This window comes from Corapipo altera, unplaced genomic scaffold, assembly GCF_003945725.1.
Source record: "Corapipo altera isolate COAL_440 unplaced genomic scaffold, ASM394572v1 189, whole genome shotgun sequence".
Taxonomy (NCBI): domain Eukaryota; kingdom Metazoa; phylum Chordata; class Aves; order Passeriformes; family Pipridae; genus Corapipo; species Corapipo altera.
In genome coordinates, this window is record NW_020885064.1 from 222,324 (window position 1) to 237,624 (window position 15,301).

Below are 15,301 nucleotides of genomic sequence, written 5' to 3' on the forward strand. Positions count from 1 at the left end.
TGGAAGGGGCAGCACAGAGCTACTTAAAGAGTATTTTTGGCTTATGCTAAGATGTGAACTTGGGACTTTTTCTGCTCCTGTAATTTTGATGTGTGGGGATAAGGCCAGATAAAAATAATTACACCTGATAGTCCCCTGGTTCCCCTGCTCCTGACTGACATTTGAATAAGAATTCTTTAAAAGGAATTGCAATCAGCACAAATTTGGTTCAGGTCCTGTTTAGAACTGACAAAACTCCTGAATCCCTTTGAATCGCGTCAGGCAGCCCTGGAATGGAGGGAAGTTCCCTCCAGCAAGATGATGGATTGTTCTCCTCTCCCACTGCAGCTTCTCTCAAACCTGGGACAGCATCACAAAGCTTTGATGAATGAGCTGCACACAGTGCTGCTTGAGAAAGGAAGGGAATGTCCACAACAGCACAGAGCAATAACGAACACATTTCAGGGATTCCTTCCTGGGGAAATGGGTAGGAAAAGGCATTGGGAAATAATGTTAAATCACAGGAATCAGAGAATGGTTGTGCTCTGTGGTTGTGGTTCCTCATCCACTGAGAGATGCCACCTCTCCTCCTGGAGCCCACCATGGAAATCATGGGATCACAGAATGGTTTGGGTGGGAAGGAACCTTCAACTCATCCAGTGCCACCCCTGCCATGGGCAGGGACACCTTCCACCAGCCCAGGTTGCTCCAAGCCCTGTCCAACCTGGCCTTGGACACTTCCAGGGATCCAGGGGCAGCCACAGCTTCTCTGGGCAACCTGGGCCAGGGCCTCCCCACCCTCCCAGCCAGGAATTCCTTCCCAATATCCCGTCTATCCCTGCCCTCTGGCAGTGGGAAGCCATTCCCTGTGTCCTGTCCCTCCAGGTCCTTGTCCAAAGTCCCTCTCCAATATCTCCTGAATCTCCCAGGGGCCCGAGTTCAAAGCTTTTCTCCCGGATCAGGTGCTCTCCCTGGAGCATCCCCAGCCCTAGAGCTGGGCACGGCAGGTCCCAGCTCCCTGGGGGCACAGCACCTGGGCAGGGAATTCTGTGCTGTCTTCTCCTTATCCCCCTTTGCTGCCGAGCTGGGAGAACGGATTTGCACAGTGCTCTTGGACACAGGGGGGGACTGTTGGGGTGTCCTGTGCGGGGCCGGGTGTTGGACTCCACGATCCCTGGGGGTCCCGTCCAACTGCGGATACTCCACGATCCCGTGATTCCCTTGCAATCCCTCCCCGTTCCCAGGACCCTCCGCCGGGTTTCTGTGCCAGCCCCTGCACTGGCAGCGCTCGCACATGAGGGAGCACTGCGGAGTTGTGGAATCTCGCTCTGGCACAGCTTTGGCGAGCGGGAACAGCCCGCGCTGGCCCCGCGCTCCCGGCACAGACACACGGACACGCTGCGGGTGATGCTGGAGGCGTTTATTTGGCGGTCACGGCCCGAGGGGTCCCCCGGGACATCCCCCCGCGCTCCCGCTCTGCCCGGGGGCTCAGTGGTACCTGCGGGCCAGGGCGTGAGCCACCACACCCACCAGCTTCTGCCAGGCGAACTGGCAGGCGGGGGTGAAATCCCTGCCGAAGTGGGAGGCCAGCACGATGACGAGGATGTCTCCGAGGAGCTGGAGGAGGAGGAGGAGGAGGACAGGCAGGGTCAGTGCTGCTGGAAGGCTGTGCCACAGCCCACCCGGAGCTCGGGATGTCCGCGCTGGACCCGCCGCCGCGAGGGCTCCGCTCCCTCTGCTCCCCCGTGTCCCGCCGCGCCTTTGGCTCCGAACAGCTTCTCCTTTTATTCCTCCCCGGGTTTCCTGCTGCAGATTTCCCCCCCACCCCCGTCCCTCTCCTTCCCGTCCGCCCCCGACACCACCCACATCCCACGGGCTGTTTCCTTGCCCTGACTTCTCCCTGAGGCTGAATTCCCCTCCTGCACGGAGTCTCACACGCTGCACACTCCTCCTCCTCTTCCTCCCCAGCCCCTCGGGCTGTGGGGCTGACTATGGGCGTGTCTCTCCCTGTACCCTGGGACTGCGGCAGCAGAATCCTCAGCCTTTCCATAGAAAGCTCTGAGTTTTTGGAAAACAATATTTGCTGCATTCTTAAATATAAAATAAAACCAGAAAGAAAGAAAGAACCTTGAAAACATTAAAACAATTTGGCCTGAGAACCACCCTAAAGAACTGTGGGTTTTTTCTTTCTCTTTTTAGGTCTAAATGAAGACAATTCATTTGCATTTGAGAGTGTTGGAGGAGTGTCCCACCCCCACTCCAGGCAGGACCCTGCTCTGTGGTTCTGCTTATCTTGCTGTGGGACCTTGAATTTCCTGAAATGCTCTGCTGAACTTCCCTCTGCCTCCTCCTCCTCCTCCAGCCCATGCTGTACCTTCCCCGGGGTCATTCCTCAGCGAGATCTCCTCCAGGTAACCATCTCCCAGTATCTGCCCCTCCCCGGTGCTGTGCTGGCACTACGGGTGGGACTTGTTAGGGTGAAGTTCCCCACGCTGTTGCCAACAGCCCTGCACAAGCTGCCACCTTTCCTGGGACACAGAGACTCTGCTCCCACCACCCAGGCAAGTGCCCCTGGACAGGGTTGTTTGAAGCAACAGCAAAATCTGCCTCTGCCCACATGGCCCAGGGCAGGGGCTGGGACAGCAAGCACAGCTCACCCTGAAGTTCTCGGGGTCCACGTGCAGCTTCTCACAGTGCAGCTCCGACAGCTTGGAGTAGGTGCCCTTGATGTTGTCGAGGTTCTTGACGGCCTCCCCGAAGGAGGTGAGCACCTTCTTGCCGTGGGCACGGACCTTGGGGTTGCCGATGATGGCCGTGGGACTGGAGAGGTTCCCAAAGTTGGAGAAGAACCTCTGGGTCCAGGGGTAGACGATCAGCAGCCTGGGGAGACATGGAGGGACACGAGCAGACACATGTTAATGTTCCCAAATGCAGCTGCCTCGGTTTCCCTGGCGGGTTTCTCTCCAGGTTCCCAGAGCTGGACATACCTGGCCAGGGCCTCGGCCCCACATTCCTCCACGTTGACCTTGCCCCAGATGCTGCTGATGAGCTGCTTCTCCTCTGCTGACCAGTGCACCATGGTGGCGGCTCTGCTGGGCTGCAGGAGGGCACAGACCCTGTAGCTGGGCACAGACCCTGTAGCTGAGCCCAGACCCCTCTGGGCCTTTTATCCCCTGCCCACAGCCCCTCCCTGGCCATTCCGAGGGGCCATGGGATGGGGGGGGTCCCCTCCAGCAGGAGGGGGAGCAGGAGAGGATGGCCAGGGTGTGGCACACAGAGAAGGGGCCTCTGGTTATCCTGAGCTCCAGATTTGTCCCTTCCCCTCTGTGAGGGCAGCTCTCCTCTCACCTTCCAGGCGTGGGCCCCTCTGTGGAGAAGGGGCTGCAGAGCCCTGGGGTGATGGTCCATCACCACTGAGCGTGGGCTGGACTCAGAGGTGTGAGCCTGGAGCCTCAGCATCCCAACACTGGGCTCTGCCTTCCCTCAGTGAAATGAGGAATGTCCAGGCCAAAATCCAGCCCCTGGCAGAGCGACCCCGAGGGGTTTGTCCCCAGCCCTGCCCTGCCCGAGGACTCCCTGCACCACCAGGAGCTGTGGCAGTGCTGGAGCTGTTGGGAGGATGCTTAGGCTCTGCAGCCCAAATCTGCATTAGCCTCATTTTCCCTCTCCCATGACAGAACTTGACCTGTTTGATTTATTTGTGCCTTTTGGAGCAGGAAGAATCATAGTTGCATTTCAGAGTCCAAGTTTAGAGCTGGACTTCCATGATCCTTGTTGGTCCCTTCCAACTCAGGATGTCCTCTGGTAGAATCACAGGCTGGTTTGGGTTTAAGGGACATTAAAGCTTGTCTTGTTCCACCTTCCTCCCATGGTAAGTTCACCCAAATGTTCTCCCCTCAGGTGTGAAGGGACCACCCCAATGCAGGGCTGCAGGACAGGGAGCAAGGACCACACAGGACCCATCCTTCTCATCTCAATTCTGCTTCCAGCCACATCCATAAAGGGGGGGTGAAACAGGCTTAGAACACCGGGTTTGTCACTGCAGGACCTGCCGTGGGCTCAAAAAGCAGCAAAAGCTCAGCTCAGGGCTGTCCAGCCTGGGGGGAACCCCTTCAGAACCTGCCAAAGTCCACAGCCCACCCACACTCAGCCAGGCTGTGCTCTGAGGAGGAGACATCCAAGCTGCCCTGACACACCTGAGCACACAGGGGTGATGCATCTGAGCCAGGAGCAATGCCCTGGGGAGCTTTCCTCTTTTGTTTCCTGCATAAACCCCAAGAAACACCATCCTTGCTGAAAGCACAGAGGCTTCAGTGCTGATTCCGAGGCACCCGGAGGAATCTGCTGTTTTCCTGTTGTTTTCCACAGGGTTTGGACTGGGCTGGGGACAGCTGAGGGGGTGGCTGTGTGGCCAGGCTGCAGCAGAGGTGCAGGGCTGCCCAAGCTCCTCTCCAGACACCAGCCCTTGCCCTCCTCCACAGACCATCTCCTGCCAAGTGTCTTCTGTATTGAAAATACGGCAGGAAAATCAATTCAAAGAAAGAAAATACTGAGGGACATTTCCAGCCTGACAATATTGCTTTCCTCCTCTAGTTGTAGACCTTTTTTTTAATGGAATAGGGATGAATAACCTTCATCAGATTTGCCTACATTTGCCTTTTCTCCAGAAAACCCAGTGTGGGGGGCTGGAGCACAATGACAAATCAAGTTGAGCCCAGCCTGGGGGCAGTCAGGGGGAGAGAACATGCAGGGAAAATGCTGCCAGGCACCAGTGCCCCCCTCCTGCACCCCCTTATCAGCCCTGCCAGGACCTGGGTGCTGCCAGTGCTGCTCCAGGCACCACCCAGGGGTGCTGGCACCCACAGGGACCTTCTGACAGCATGAAATGGGAGCAGGGACTGTTCCCATCCTGCCATGCCCCTTCTCCCTGCTCCCAGGAAGGGGGACCCCGAAAGGAACCTCAGGAGTTCCAGCCCAACCCTGTCCTGCTGGGCTGATCTGTAGGGTTTGACCTGAGAGGTCTGCTTGGCTCAGAGAGTCAAAGAATCATGGAGGGGTTGGGGTTGGGAGGGACCTTTAAAGCTCATCCATCCCACCCCCTGCCACGGGCAGGGACACCTTCCACCAGCCCAGGTTGCTCCAAGCCCCATCCAACCTGGCCTGGGACACTTCCAGGGATCCAGGGGCAGCCACAGCTTCTCTGGGAAACCTGGGCCAGGGCCTCCCCACCCTCAACCTCACAGGGAAGAATTCCTTCCCAATATCCCACCTAGCCCTGCTCTCTGGCAGTGGGAAGCCATTCCCTGTGTCCTGTCCCTCCAGGCCCTTGTCCAAAGTCCCTCTCCAGTGATTCCTACCCCCACACACCTCACTTACAGGAGAACTACTTATGCAAATCATTCAGTCATTTCTGCCTGAAGTCTGTGAACAATCATGTTCATACAAAGCTATTAATATCTATAAAGAAACTTAAGAAAAATTGTGAAGAACTTGGGGGTTCTGGTGCCCCTGTGCCTGCCCAGCCTCTCTGCAGGGAGAAAAACCCTTTGGGACTCACTGCAATTCATCTTCTCACCTTCCCAGTGTCTGCCTTGACACCAGGAGCAAAATGCCTCTTCCTTTGGGAGACGTGTGTGAGAAAGGGCATTTATGGGTCACAGAGGGTTTTTAACACCCTCCTGTGGGACAGGGCTGATAGTGGAGCGCCCAGGAACGTGGCTGAAGCAGGATTAGGGCAGAGATCCTGGGATAAATAGCTTTGCCCAATGTTTCCCCTTAAAAAATGAGCGAGTCCCTTCAGTTCCCCCCCGCTTTTGCTGCGTCACCGTTCAGATGGTGCTTCCCATGCCAAGAACAAGCTCTGCCCAGATGAGTCCTGCTCTGCAGGCACCCAAAGCCACCCAACACTCCCCGTGTGCAGAGCACTGATCGATCCTCACATCCAGAAAATGATGAAGTCTCTGCCCTTGGCAGGATTGGACCCCCCCAAACTGCAGCGTGGGCGGCTCAGGGTGGGAGAGAAGTGAATAAACAAGGTCTGGACAGGCCTTGATAGCAAAATGTTTATCTCAAACCTGCCCCCACCCAGCTGGCTGCTGGGCCAGTGTGACTCAGCTGATTTTGGGTGGGTTTGATGCCAGCGATGAGCCAGGGAAGATTAAAGTCTTCAATTTGTTTATCCTTCTCCCCCTACAATATGAATCCTCCCAATTCCCCTTGTCTGGGAGAGACATGCAGGTTTCACAGTAAAATTCCGAGTAGTTCCTCAGTGCAGACTCCCCAGCGTGTGACCCCGGGGGTGGCAGGGCTGGACCAACCCCATATCCCCAAAGCACAATTCCCAGAGGCAAATCCCACACAAACCACCGAGCCCACACGCGGCAGGGGCAGGGGGGATTTTCTGGGACCCTGCTCCCTCTGCCACCCCAGCCCCGTGCCCGTGTCCCCCCAGCCCTCCAGCCCCTCAGGGACACACAGACTCGGTGAAGGCTTCACAGGATGAGCTTTATTTGCTGTTGGAAGCGGCTCCGGGCGGCAGCGGGCGCGGGGCACGGGGCTGCCGGGGTTTCCTGCGCTGCTCAGTGGTACTTGCGGGCCAGGGCGTGGGCCACCACACGCACCAGCTTCTGCCAGGCAGCCTGGCAGTCGGGGGTGAAATCCTTGCCGAAGTGGGCGGCCAGGACGATGATCAGGATGTCACCCAGGAGCTGGGGGGACAAGAGCACACTCAGGTCAGCAATGCCCCACACAGGCACTCACATTACACCCAGGGAAGCCTCCAGGAAATTTGTAGCCTTGAAAACCCCCCTGAAGTCCTTTTTAAGATGCACCTTAAAAGGTCTCTGCTCTTACTCCAAAGGTTCAGGTTCTGATACCCTCTGAGAAGAGTAACCGAAAATTCTCAAGAAATTGTGTTGATTAAATTTTTCTTTCTTCCTTCAGTCTCTGTTTGGGAGTTTTTCCCAAGCAGAAGACCCAGCTGAGCTGCCAGCATGGCAGGGAGCTGGCACTGGGCACCTCAGAGCACCCTGGCACAAACAACGAGCTCATGCTGACGTGGGGGGATCTCTGCCAGCCCCGAGGACAAATGTCAGGGTTAATTCCCCACTGGGGAACTCTCAGCTGCACAAATACAGGAGCCAAAGCTCTCTTTCCTTCTAGATCCTCTTTTGCTTTTGGCATCCAGCTCTCCTCACTCATCTCTCCCTTCTCCTCCATGCCAAGCTTCACTCTTGCTCCTTGGCTTTCCCCTTGGCTCAGACGTCCTTCTGTTAACAACTGCTTTCTCTTTGCTCTCCCTCTCCCTTCCTGCACTGAAACCACCTCCTCAACCCCTTCCTGTCCCCAGGCACCCTCCCCTGCACCCTCTCACCAGGCAGCAGGTTGGTCCCTTCCTCTCTGTCCCTCTGCCTCTCCCCCTCACTCCAAACACCGGCCCCTGCTGTTCCTCCTGCAGCCCCACGTCTGGGGTAAATCCCTCCCGGGGTGGGGGTCGGGGGGACACTGCCATGGGGGGACAGAGCCCCGCTCGGGGCAGGGCTCACCCTGAAGTTCTCGGGGTCCACGTGCAGCTTGTCGCAGTGCAGCTCGGACAGCTGGGCGAAGGTGTTCTTGATGCTGTCCAGGTTCTTGACGGCGTCCCCGAAGGAGGTGAGCACCTTCTTGCCGTGGGCGCGGACCATGGGGTTGCCGAGGATGGCGGTGGCACCGGACAGGTTCCCGAAGGAGGCGAAGAACCTCTGGGTCCAGGGGTAGACGATCAGCAGCCTGGGGAGAGACACAAGCGGGCACAGGGTCAGGGTCACGCTCCCGTGGTCGGGGTGGTCTCTGTCCGGGCGCGGCGGGGCAGGTTCCCGGGGCTGGACCTACCTGGCCAGGGCCTCGGCGCCGCAGTCGGCGACGTTGACCTTGCCCCAGAGGCCGGTGATGAGCTGCTTCTCTTCGGCTGTCCACTGCACCATGGCGTCGGCTGGAGGGCTGCGTGTGGCGGGGCTGGAGAAGGCTCGGCTCTCGCTCCCGAGGGATCGCAGGCTGGGGACGGCTCTGCCAGCCCCGCTTTTATCCTCTCCGCTGGGCCCCTCCTCCTCCCCGGGCACCCCTTCATTGGCTGCGCCCCGGGGGGGCCCCGCAGCCCTGGCACCCCGAGGGAGGGGACCCCACATCAGGGTGGGGCCCCAGGGCAAGGTGCCCAGATCCAGCGCCGTCCCTGATTTCCAGCCCTGCTGCGGGGTGGCATTATCTCCATGCTGGGTCTGCAGTCCCATGGCAGCCCCCAGGACGGCGTCTGCCGGGCTTGGTGCCCCTCACGTGGTGCAAACCCCCAGGGCAGGAGGCTCGGACATGGGGCTTTTGGGTTCTCCCTCTGAATGTGCCCGTTTCTCTTTCTCCTCTTCTTGCAGGACCTGTCAGGCTTTGGGTTCTCCCTGTTCTTTCCCATCAGCTCTTTAAGAGTTTGAAAACTTTAGGGTGACACTACTAAAATCAGGGCAGGGCCTTGCAGCCAAGAGAGAGCTCCTGTCTCAAAGAGTCTGTTGGGAAAGGTCAACAGGGCTGGAAAGGAGATGTTATAACCCAGGGCACACCAACTGCCTGCAGGGTGTTGGCTCACAGGGCCCCAGGAGAGGTGGGAAGACTGGGTATACTGGGATGTCACAGAATCTCAGGATCACCAAGGCTGGAAAAGCCCTCCCAGCCCATGGATCCCCCCTGTGCCCGATGCCCACCTTGTCCCCAGCCCAGAGCACTGAGTGCCACGGCCAGGCCTTCCTGGGACACCTCCAGGGCTGGGCACTCCAAACCTCCCTGGGCAGCCCCTGCCCGTGCTCCTGGCAGCCTGACCACCCTTCCCGTGAAGGAAAAACATCTGCACAGATGTGGAGCAGGAGACAGTGCCTGAGCCAGAGATTTGGCAGCCTGAGGAGCAGTGCTCCTGCTGAGAGGTGGGAGAGGCAGTCGGGTCTCCAGGACTGCACATCCATCCACTCCTGCTCCAGCTGGGGGTGGAGGGGTGGGATGTTGGTGCTGGGGACGGGGATGGAGCTCGTGGGGTGCAGGAATGTCCCCGTGGGGCCTGGATGGCCATGGAGAAAAGTGTTTGCATGGGCATGAGCTGCTGTCATGTCTAATGAGGGCCCCAGTTCTCCTCTGACTGCTCAACACAAGAGGGGGCCTGGCCCAAGGACCCGGGGATGACACTGTCCCCCAGCCCTCCACACTCAGCAGTGCAGTGTTTCATGGAATCCCAGACTGGTTTGGGTTGGAAGGCACCTTAAAGCCCATCCATCCCACCCCCTGCCATGGGCAGGGACACCTTCCACAGTCCAGGTTGTTCCAAGCCCCGTCCAACCTGGTCTTGATAGTTGTGTTTATTACATTCTGCCCTTGCTAATCTGAGAATGAGAATGATTTAGGCAAAAAAAACCCCACAAACCAAAACCAAACAAACCAGAACAAAAATAACAAAACAAAAAACCCAACAATGCCCCACATTTTTCCTTACATGAAGGAAGTGACAAACAATGGACCCAATCTCCCTGTCCCTTCTCCCACTGCACATTTTGTTCAGTTTTGTTCCACTTTGTGAAAGGCTTAAAAAATTAAACCAAACAATGTTACCCAATGTCTCCCAAAAGCACCAGAGTGTTTCTCTTTGCATTTTGTGGTGTTTATTTGGGTTTTGTCCTGAATGTTCCCCTGGATTCTCCAGCTTAGACAAGTCTCACTTGCATGAATGAGACCCTGGCTCCCGATGCCCCATGTGTGTGATCTTCCCCTCTCCCTTCCCCAGCCCCCGTGCAGCCCCTTCCCTGTTCCCACAGAGAGCCAGACACCTCGTGGCTGAGCAGTTGGTGTTTATTTGGCAGTTAGAGACCAGGAGCATTCCCCAGGAGCGTCTCCAGGCAGGAATGCTGGCGGGGGGCTCAGTGGTACTCGTGGGCCAGGGCGTGGGCCACCACACGGACCATCTTCTGCCAGGCAGCCTGGCAGGCAGGGGTGAAGTCCTTCCCGAAGGTGGAGGCCAGGACAATGATGAGGATGTCACCCAGGAGCTGGCAGGGCAAGGAGGAGAAGCCATCAGCCAGGTGCTGCCCTCCCACCCCTCCCCACTGTCACAGAGTGGGGACACCAGTTACTGAGGAATTCACCACAAATCCCAGCCCCGGGGCACAGATTGTGTCTCTGGCATGCACCAGGATCCCTAGGTGTGCTGGATCCTCCCCAAACACCTTCCCTTGCCTGCTGTGCAGTGTCCTCCCCCTGCTTCCACTGGGTTTATCCCTTCCTTTTCCATCCCTGCCCACCCAGGCTGTCCTTGGGCTCAGATCTCTCCTGCTGAAATGGCTGTGTTTATTTTCCCTCCTGGTTTAACCTCTCCATCACAGCCAAGCTCAGCTCTTCCCTCCAAACTCTGTCTCAGCTTCTTCCCTTCTGCTCTCTGGCTGCTCCAGGATGTTTTTTCCCGCTGGAATGTGTTTGGCTCTGTGTTTGTCCCCACCCCCCTCCCCTGCCTCTCACAGATCCCAGCCCCGTAACTTGTCTCTGTTCTCCCCGAATGTGACTGTTCCTCCCCTTTCATCACCCCTGCCCTCTGCAGACTCCCAGGCTGGGGCAGTCTCAGGGTTTCTCTCAGGTCCCGCTGTCTGTCAGACCCCTCCAGGACCCCACTCCAGGACAGCCCCCTCTGCCCAGCTGAGGCTGGAGCCCAGGCACAGCTCACCCTGAAGTTCTCGGGGTCCACGTGCAGTTTGTCACAGTGGAGTTTGCTCAGCTGAGCGAAACATTTCTTGATGTTGTCGAGGTTCTTGACAGCATCCCCGAAGGAGGTGAGCACCTTCTTGCCGTGGGCACGGACCATGGGGTTGCCAATGACGGCCGTGGGGCTAGAGAGGTTCCCAAAGGAGGCAAAGAACCTCTGGGTCCAGGGGTAGACGATCAGCAGCCTGGGGAGAGACACAAACAGCCATAGAGACATTAATGTTCCTCTGATAGGAGTGGTTTCTGTCTCCAGGTGCCCTGGGCAGGTTCCCAGAGCTGGACCTACCTGGCCAGGGCCTCAGCACCGCAGTCGGTGACGTTGACCTTGCTCCAGGTGCTGGTGATGAGCTGCTTCTCCTCAGCCGTCCAGTTCACCATGGTGCCGAGCAGAGGGGCTGCCTGGGCGTCCCTGCACAATGAGAGAGTGGTGCCAGAGGCTGCCCTGGGCTTCCCTGCACAATGAGAGAGTGGTGCCAGAGGCTGCCCTGGGCTTCCCTGCACAATGAGAGAGTGGTGCCAGAGGCTGCCCTGGGCATTTTTATACACGGCTGGGCCTAATCTCAGTTCCCGGAGCCATTGGTCGGGGCTGGGGGGGAGCGGGGCTGCACAAGGGAAGATAGCGGTTTGGATGGTGTCCAAGGGGAAAAGGGGCCCTTTCCCCCTCTGTCTTTGTGTGGACAAGCATCATCTCACCCCCAGGCTCAGCCCTGAGCACACGTGGAGCTGCTGGTGAGGCCCCGGCCGAGGGTTCCAGAGTGGGAGAGGTGTGTGCCACCCCCAATCCGTGTGCTACCTCCAATCCGTGTGCCACCCCCAATCCGTGTGCCACCTCCAATCCATGTGCCACCCCCAATCCATATGTCACCCCCAATCCATTTGCCACCCCCAATCTATGTGCCACCCCCAATCCATGTGCCACCCCCAATTCATATGTCACCCCCAATCCATGTGCCACCCCCAATCTATGTGCCACCTCCAATCCATGTGCCACCCCCAATCTGTGTGCCACCTCCAATCTGTGTGTCACCCCCAATCCATGTGTCACCCCCAATCCATGTGTCACCTCCAATCCGTGTGCCACCCCCAATCCATGTGCCACCTTCAATCCATGTGCCACCAGCACACGGCTGTGTTGGGTTTTACACCCCCAATCCGTGTGTCACCAGCAACCTGTGTGCCACCCCCAATCCGTGTGCCACCCCCAATCTGTGTGCCACCCCCAATCCGTGTGCCACCCCCAATCTGTGTGTCACCCCCAATCCATGTGTCACCAGCAATCCATGTCCCTGCTGGGCTGTGCACACGGAATCATGGAATCCCTGTGGCCAGGGACCTTAAAGCTCATCCAGCTCCATCCCCTGCCGTGGGCAGGGACACCTTCTGCTATCCCAGGTTGCTCCAAGCCCCTGGCCTTGGACACTTCCAGGATGGGGCTGCCACAGCTTCTCTGGGCAGCCAGAGAACATCTCCAGCAGCTGCTTTAGTGCCACAGGGCAGTTACCAGCTGACAGAGGGAATAAACATGAGTTTAAACTCCCTGCAAAGTCCTTCCAAGGCCTTCTAAGTTTGAAGATTAGTGAACCATGGAGACATCTGAAGGAAACCTGCCCTGTTGGGCCGGCCCAGGGGTTGTTTGCAGGGGTGGGGCAGTGGTTGGTAACGAGCTCCCAGCCAGGCAGACACTGCCCTGAAGGTGCCTCCGAGGATGGCAGGGGGAGCCTGGCCAGGAACATTTGTTCTGAGCAGCTCTGGCTACTTGAGACCTGGCAAAACCCAAAGGCAGGACAGCCCAGACTGTCCCAGCCCTGGGCTCAGCCTGGGGCTTCTCCAGGGGGTCCATCTGCCTCATCCACTTTTATAAGAAAGAGTTAATTTTAAGTATATTTTAAAATCACCTTCTTTATGGCTGGGAGCAGCAGCCTGGCTGGCAGGTTTGGGGATCTGGGGTTGTCTGCTGAGGGAGCAGTCTGGGGACACAGGGTGGGAGGGGAAATGGTCATCACAAGGTGCTGGGCAGGGGCAATTCCTGCAGCTTTTTTCCTGTTTATAGAATCAAAAGGAGATTTCCTCTCCCCCAGAGCACCCGCAGCAGTACCTGGCAGCTTATCCCCAGCTGGTCCCCAGAAAGAAAACTGTCTGCCTGGCATGGATTTCACTATGCTCAGGACTCTGCCCCCAAGCACCCTCCCAGTCAGCTGTTCCCTTTGGTGTGGGTGGAAGATCTTCTAAGTCACAGAATCTTAGAATCATGGAATCCTAGGATCATGGAATGGCTTGTGTTGGAAGGGATCTTCAAGATCATCTCACTCCAGTTCCCTGCCATTGGCAAGGAACCTTCCCCTAGACCAGGTTGCTCAAGTCATGTTTGATGTCTTGGCCACACACTTGCCCTTTTCCATGGACAGGAGCCTTCCTTTTTAGAGACAAACCATCCCAGTGATGTCCAAAGGCAGCCCCAGTGATGGCCTTTCTGCACAAGCAGAGTTTATTGTCCCTGATTGCAGCAGGAGTGTCCCACGCCAAGCTTTACAGAGCCCTTATCAGCAGCAGTGGCATCTGTGCCCAGGCTCTGGAGCCAGGCCAGCCCCTGCTCCCCCTGGAACGTGCAGTGCCTGCTGTCCAAAGCCAGCAGGTCTCCAGGGTGTCTTTGTTCCCACTCCAAAATCCCAGAATAGTTTGGGTGGGAAGGGACCTTAAAGCCCACCCAGTGCCACCCCTGCCCTGGGCAGGGACACCTTCCACCAGCCCAGGTTGCTCCAAGCCCCGTCCAACCTGGCCTGGGACACTTCCAGGGATCCAGGGGCAGCCAGAGCATGCAATGCTTTCCTCTACCCCCCACTTTGGGGTCAGGTGGGCTGTTGGTGGTTGTAACTTTGCTGTCTCACACCAGAGAGGGACAACTCTCACTGGCTCTGTGACACCAGCACCTCACCCTGCCCTTGTCTGTACCCCAGTCCAGGCCAACAGGACCATCCCAGCGCTGGCCAGGGAGCAGGACACGCTCCACATGGATGTGTCCATAGGGGAGGAGCACAGAGTGATGAGGACACTCACAGACACTGGGACAAGCACACACACTGATGTTCACAGACACCAGGACAAGCACACACAGTGATGTTCACAGACACCAAGACAAGCACACACACTGATGTTCACAGACACCAGAACAAGCACACACACTGATGTTCACAGACATTGGGACAGGCACACACACTGATGTTCACAGACACCAGGACAAGCACAGAGTGATGAGGACATTCACAGACACTGGGACAAGCACACACAGTGATGTTCACAGACATTGGGACAGGCACACACACTGATGTTCACAGACACCAAGACAAGCACACACAGTGATGTCCAGTCACTGCACACGGGGGGGGCTGGTTTGTGATCATGCTGTGAGCGACCCAACAGCTCTGGGGGTGCTGCTGGGTGCACCCACCATCATTTTGTGTGTGTGGTGGCAAATTCCAAGGGTTTGGGCTGGAACAAGATGTTGAGAAAGGTCTCACCCCCTGGAATCACACTGAAATGCCCATTACTGGCTGGAAGGAGAGGCTGTGCTGCAGGGAAGCTGGATGCAGTTCTTTGGGTCTTTTTCTATTTCTTTTCCCCCAGCCCAGAACGTTCTCAGTGCTGCCAGAGAGCCTGGACCCTCTGCCTGCCTGGCTGTGCAGGATAGAGTGGTTGTAAGTTCCCTGCTTTATCAGGAGAAGGACAGAAAATGTATTCCTAAATCATGCAAAACAAGGGTTCCATCATCTTGAGACACCAGCATGTCTCTCCTCTTGCTTTTTAAGTTATTCCTGAAAAAGCACTGCTGAAACTGAGGTGCTTAATGGAATCTTCCCATTCCAGTGAAAAAACATGCTTCCATTGAGCCAAAATGACTGAAAAAAGGCTCTGATCCATCCTGCCTGAAAGCTGCCCTCATCCCTCATCCCCTCCCCTGGGGATCAAGCAGATATTTCAGACACTGAACTCTGATCAAAATGCACAAAGTAATGGGGGGTGTTTTCAGTGCTGATGCAGAAAATGCCTTTGATCAACTACTTAAAAATACATCGGTACCAAAACACAGAGGGGCAAATTCCTGCCTACCCAGTGAACCTCTACACATTTAAATCCTTGTGTGGGGCCAAACTTCTGCCTAATCAGTGAATCTCTACACATTTATATCCTTTCAGGCATCACAGGCAGAGAAGTTTAGGGCCAGAGGAGTCCCTGCTTGCCCTGCACTTTGCCTTCTACAGAGAACAGGGCTAAATCCCCCCCCCCCAGGGGTTTCAGCAGGCTCAGGTGTACTGGGTGACCTGGGACTGGGTGGGCTGGGCTTTGCCCATGGCTGGATTTCAGATCAGCATCCCCTGATGTCCCACTGGAGCTCTGTATGGGAGGGACACCCCAGCCTTGCTCTGTGTGTGCAGGTCTGGGACCAGCAGGGAAGGGTGGCAGCAGCAGCTGATGGCTCAGAGAGCCCAGAGAGGCAGGAGGAGCAGCCTGGTTCCCTCTGCCCAGCCTGGTTCCCTCTGCCCAGCTCCCTCTGCCCAGCTCCCTCTGCCCA

At 57.0% G+C, this 15,301-nt stretch overlaps 3 protein-coding genes across 6 annotated transcripts in view; all 3 read right to left on the minus strand.

The window, feature by feature from the left end:
- Window positions 1–1,381: 1,381 nt before the first annotated feature.
- LOC113959797 (hemoglobin subunit epsilon) lies at window positions 1,382–6,407 on the minus strand. The gene is made up of 4 exons (XM_027669047.1): window positions 5,555–6,407; window positions 2,967–3,076; window positions 2,637–2,859; window positions 1,382–1,596 (listed from the first exon to the last, which is right to left on the minus strand). The coding sequence occupies exons 1-4, from the start codon at window positions 5,624–5,626 to the stop codon at window positions 1,468–1,470; spliced, it is 534 nt and encodes a 177-aa protein (XP_027524848.1). The 5' UTR covers window positions 5,627–6,407; the 3' UTR covers window positions 1,382–1,467.
- A 58-nt stretch (window positions 6,408–6,465) lies between these two features.
- On the minus strand, window positions 6,466–8,030 carry LOC113959796 (hemoglobin subunit beta). Its single transcript, XM_027669046.1, has 3 exons — window positions 7,849–8,030; window positions 7,524–7,746; window positions 6,466–6,686 (listed from the first exon to the last, which is right to left on the minus strand). Exons 1-3 carry the CDS (start codon window positions 7,938–7,940, stop codon window positions 6,558–6,560), a joined length of 444 nt encoding a protein of 147 aa, XP_027524847.1. The 5' UTR covers window positions 7,941–8,030; the 3' UTR covers window positions 6,466–6,557.
- Window positions 8,031–9,822: 1,792 nt separating this feature from the next.
- The window catches only part of LOC113959798 (hemoglobin subunit beta-like), a 10,562-nt gene continuing 5,083 nt past the window's right edge, over window positions 9,823–15,301 (minus strand). Inside the window, exons 1-4 of one of the 4 annotated variants that reach the window (XM_027669049.1) lie at window positions 13,507–13,528; window positions 11,021–11,186; window positions 10,697–10,919; window positions 9,823–10,028 (exon numbers count right to left, since the gene is read on the minus strand). In XM_027669049.1, coding sequence (XP_027524850.1) covers window positions 9,900–10,028; window positions 10,697–10,919; window positions 11,021–11,112 — 444 coding nt within the window. In that variant the 5' untranslated portion in view covers window positions 11,113–11,186; window positions 13,507–13,528 and the 3' untranslated portion in view covers window positions 9,823–9,899. Of the gene's footprint in view, window positions 10,029–10,696; window positions 10,920–11,020; window positions 11,398–11,427; window positions 11,452–13,506; window positions 13,529–15,301 lie in introns of those variants that run through there. The other 3 variants (XM_027669050.1, XM_027669048.1, XM_027669051.1) reach the window with 3 other exon arrangements.

Excerpts from the sequence above, each read along its gene's own strand:
- LOC113959797 (XM_027669047.1), bottom strand. The coding sequence starts at position 5,626 with ATGCCCTTTCTCACACACGTCTCCCAAAGGAAGAGGCATTTTGCTCCT. Across the intron at positions 2,860-2,966 it reads GGGGCCGAGGCCCTGGCCAG|GCTGCTGATCGTCTACCCCT; the intron begins GTATGTCCAGCT and ends ATGTCTCCCCAG. Across the intron at positions 1,597-2,636 it reads TGGACCCCGAGAACTTCAGG|CTCCTCGGAGACATCCTCGT; the intron begins GTGAGCTGTGCT and ends CTCCTCCTCCAG.
- LOC113959796 (XM_027669046.1), bottom strand. The coding sequence starts at position 7,940 with ATGGTGCAGTGGACAGCCGAAGAGAAGCAGCTCATCACCGGCCTCTGG. Across the intron at positions 7,747-7,848 it reads GGCGCCGAGGCCCTGGCCAG|GCTGCTGATCGTCTACCCCT; the intron begins GTAGGTCCAGCC and ends GTCTCTCCCCAG. Across the intron at positions 6,687-7,523 it reads TGGACCCCGAGAACTTCAGG|CTCCTGGGTGACATCCTGAT; the intron begins GTGAGCCCTGCC and ends TTGTCCCCCCAG.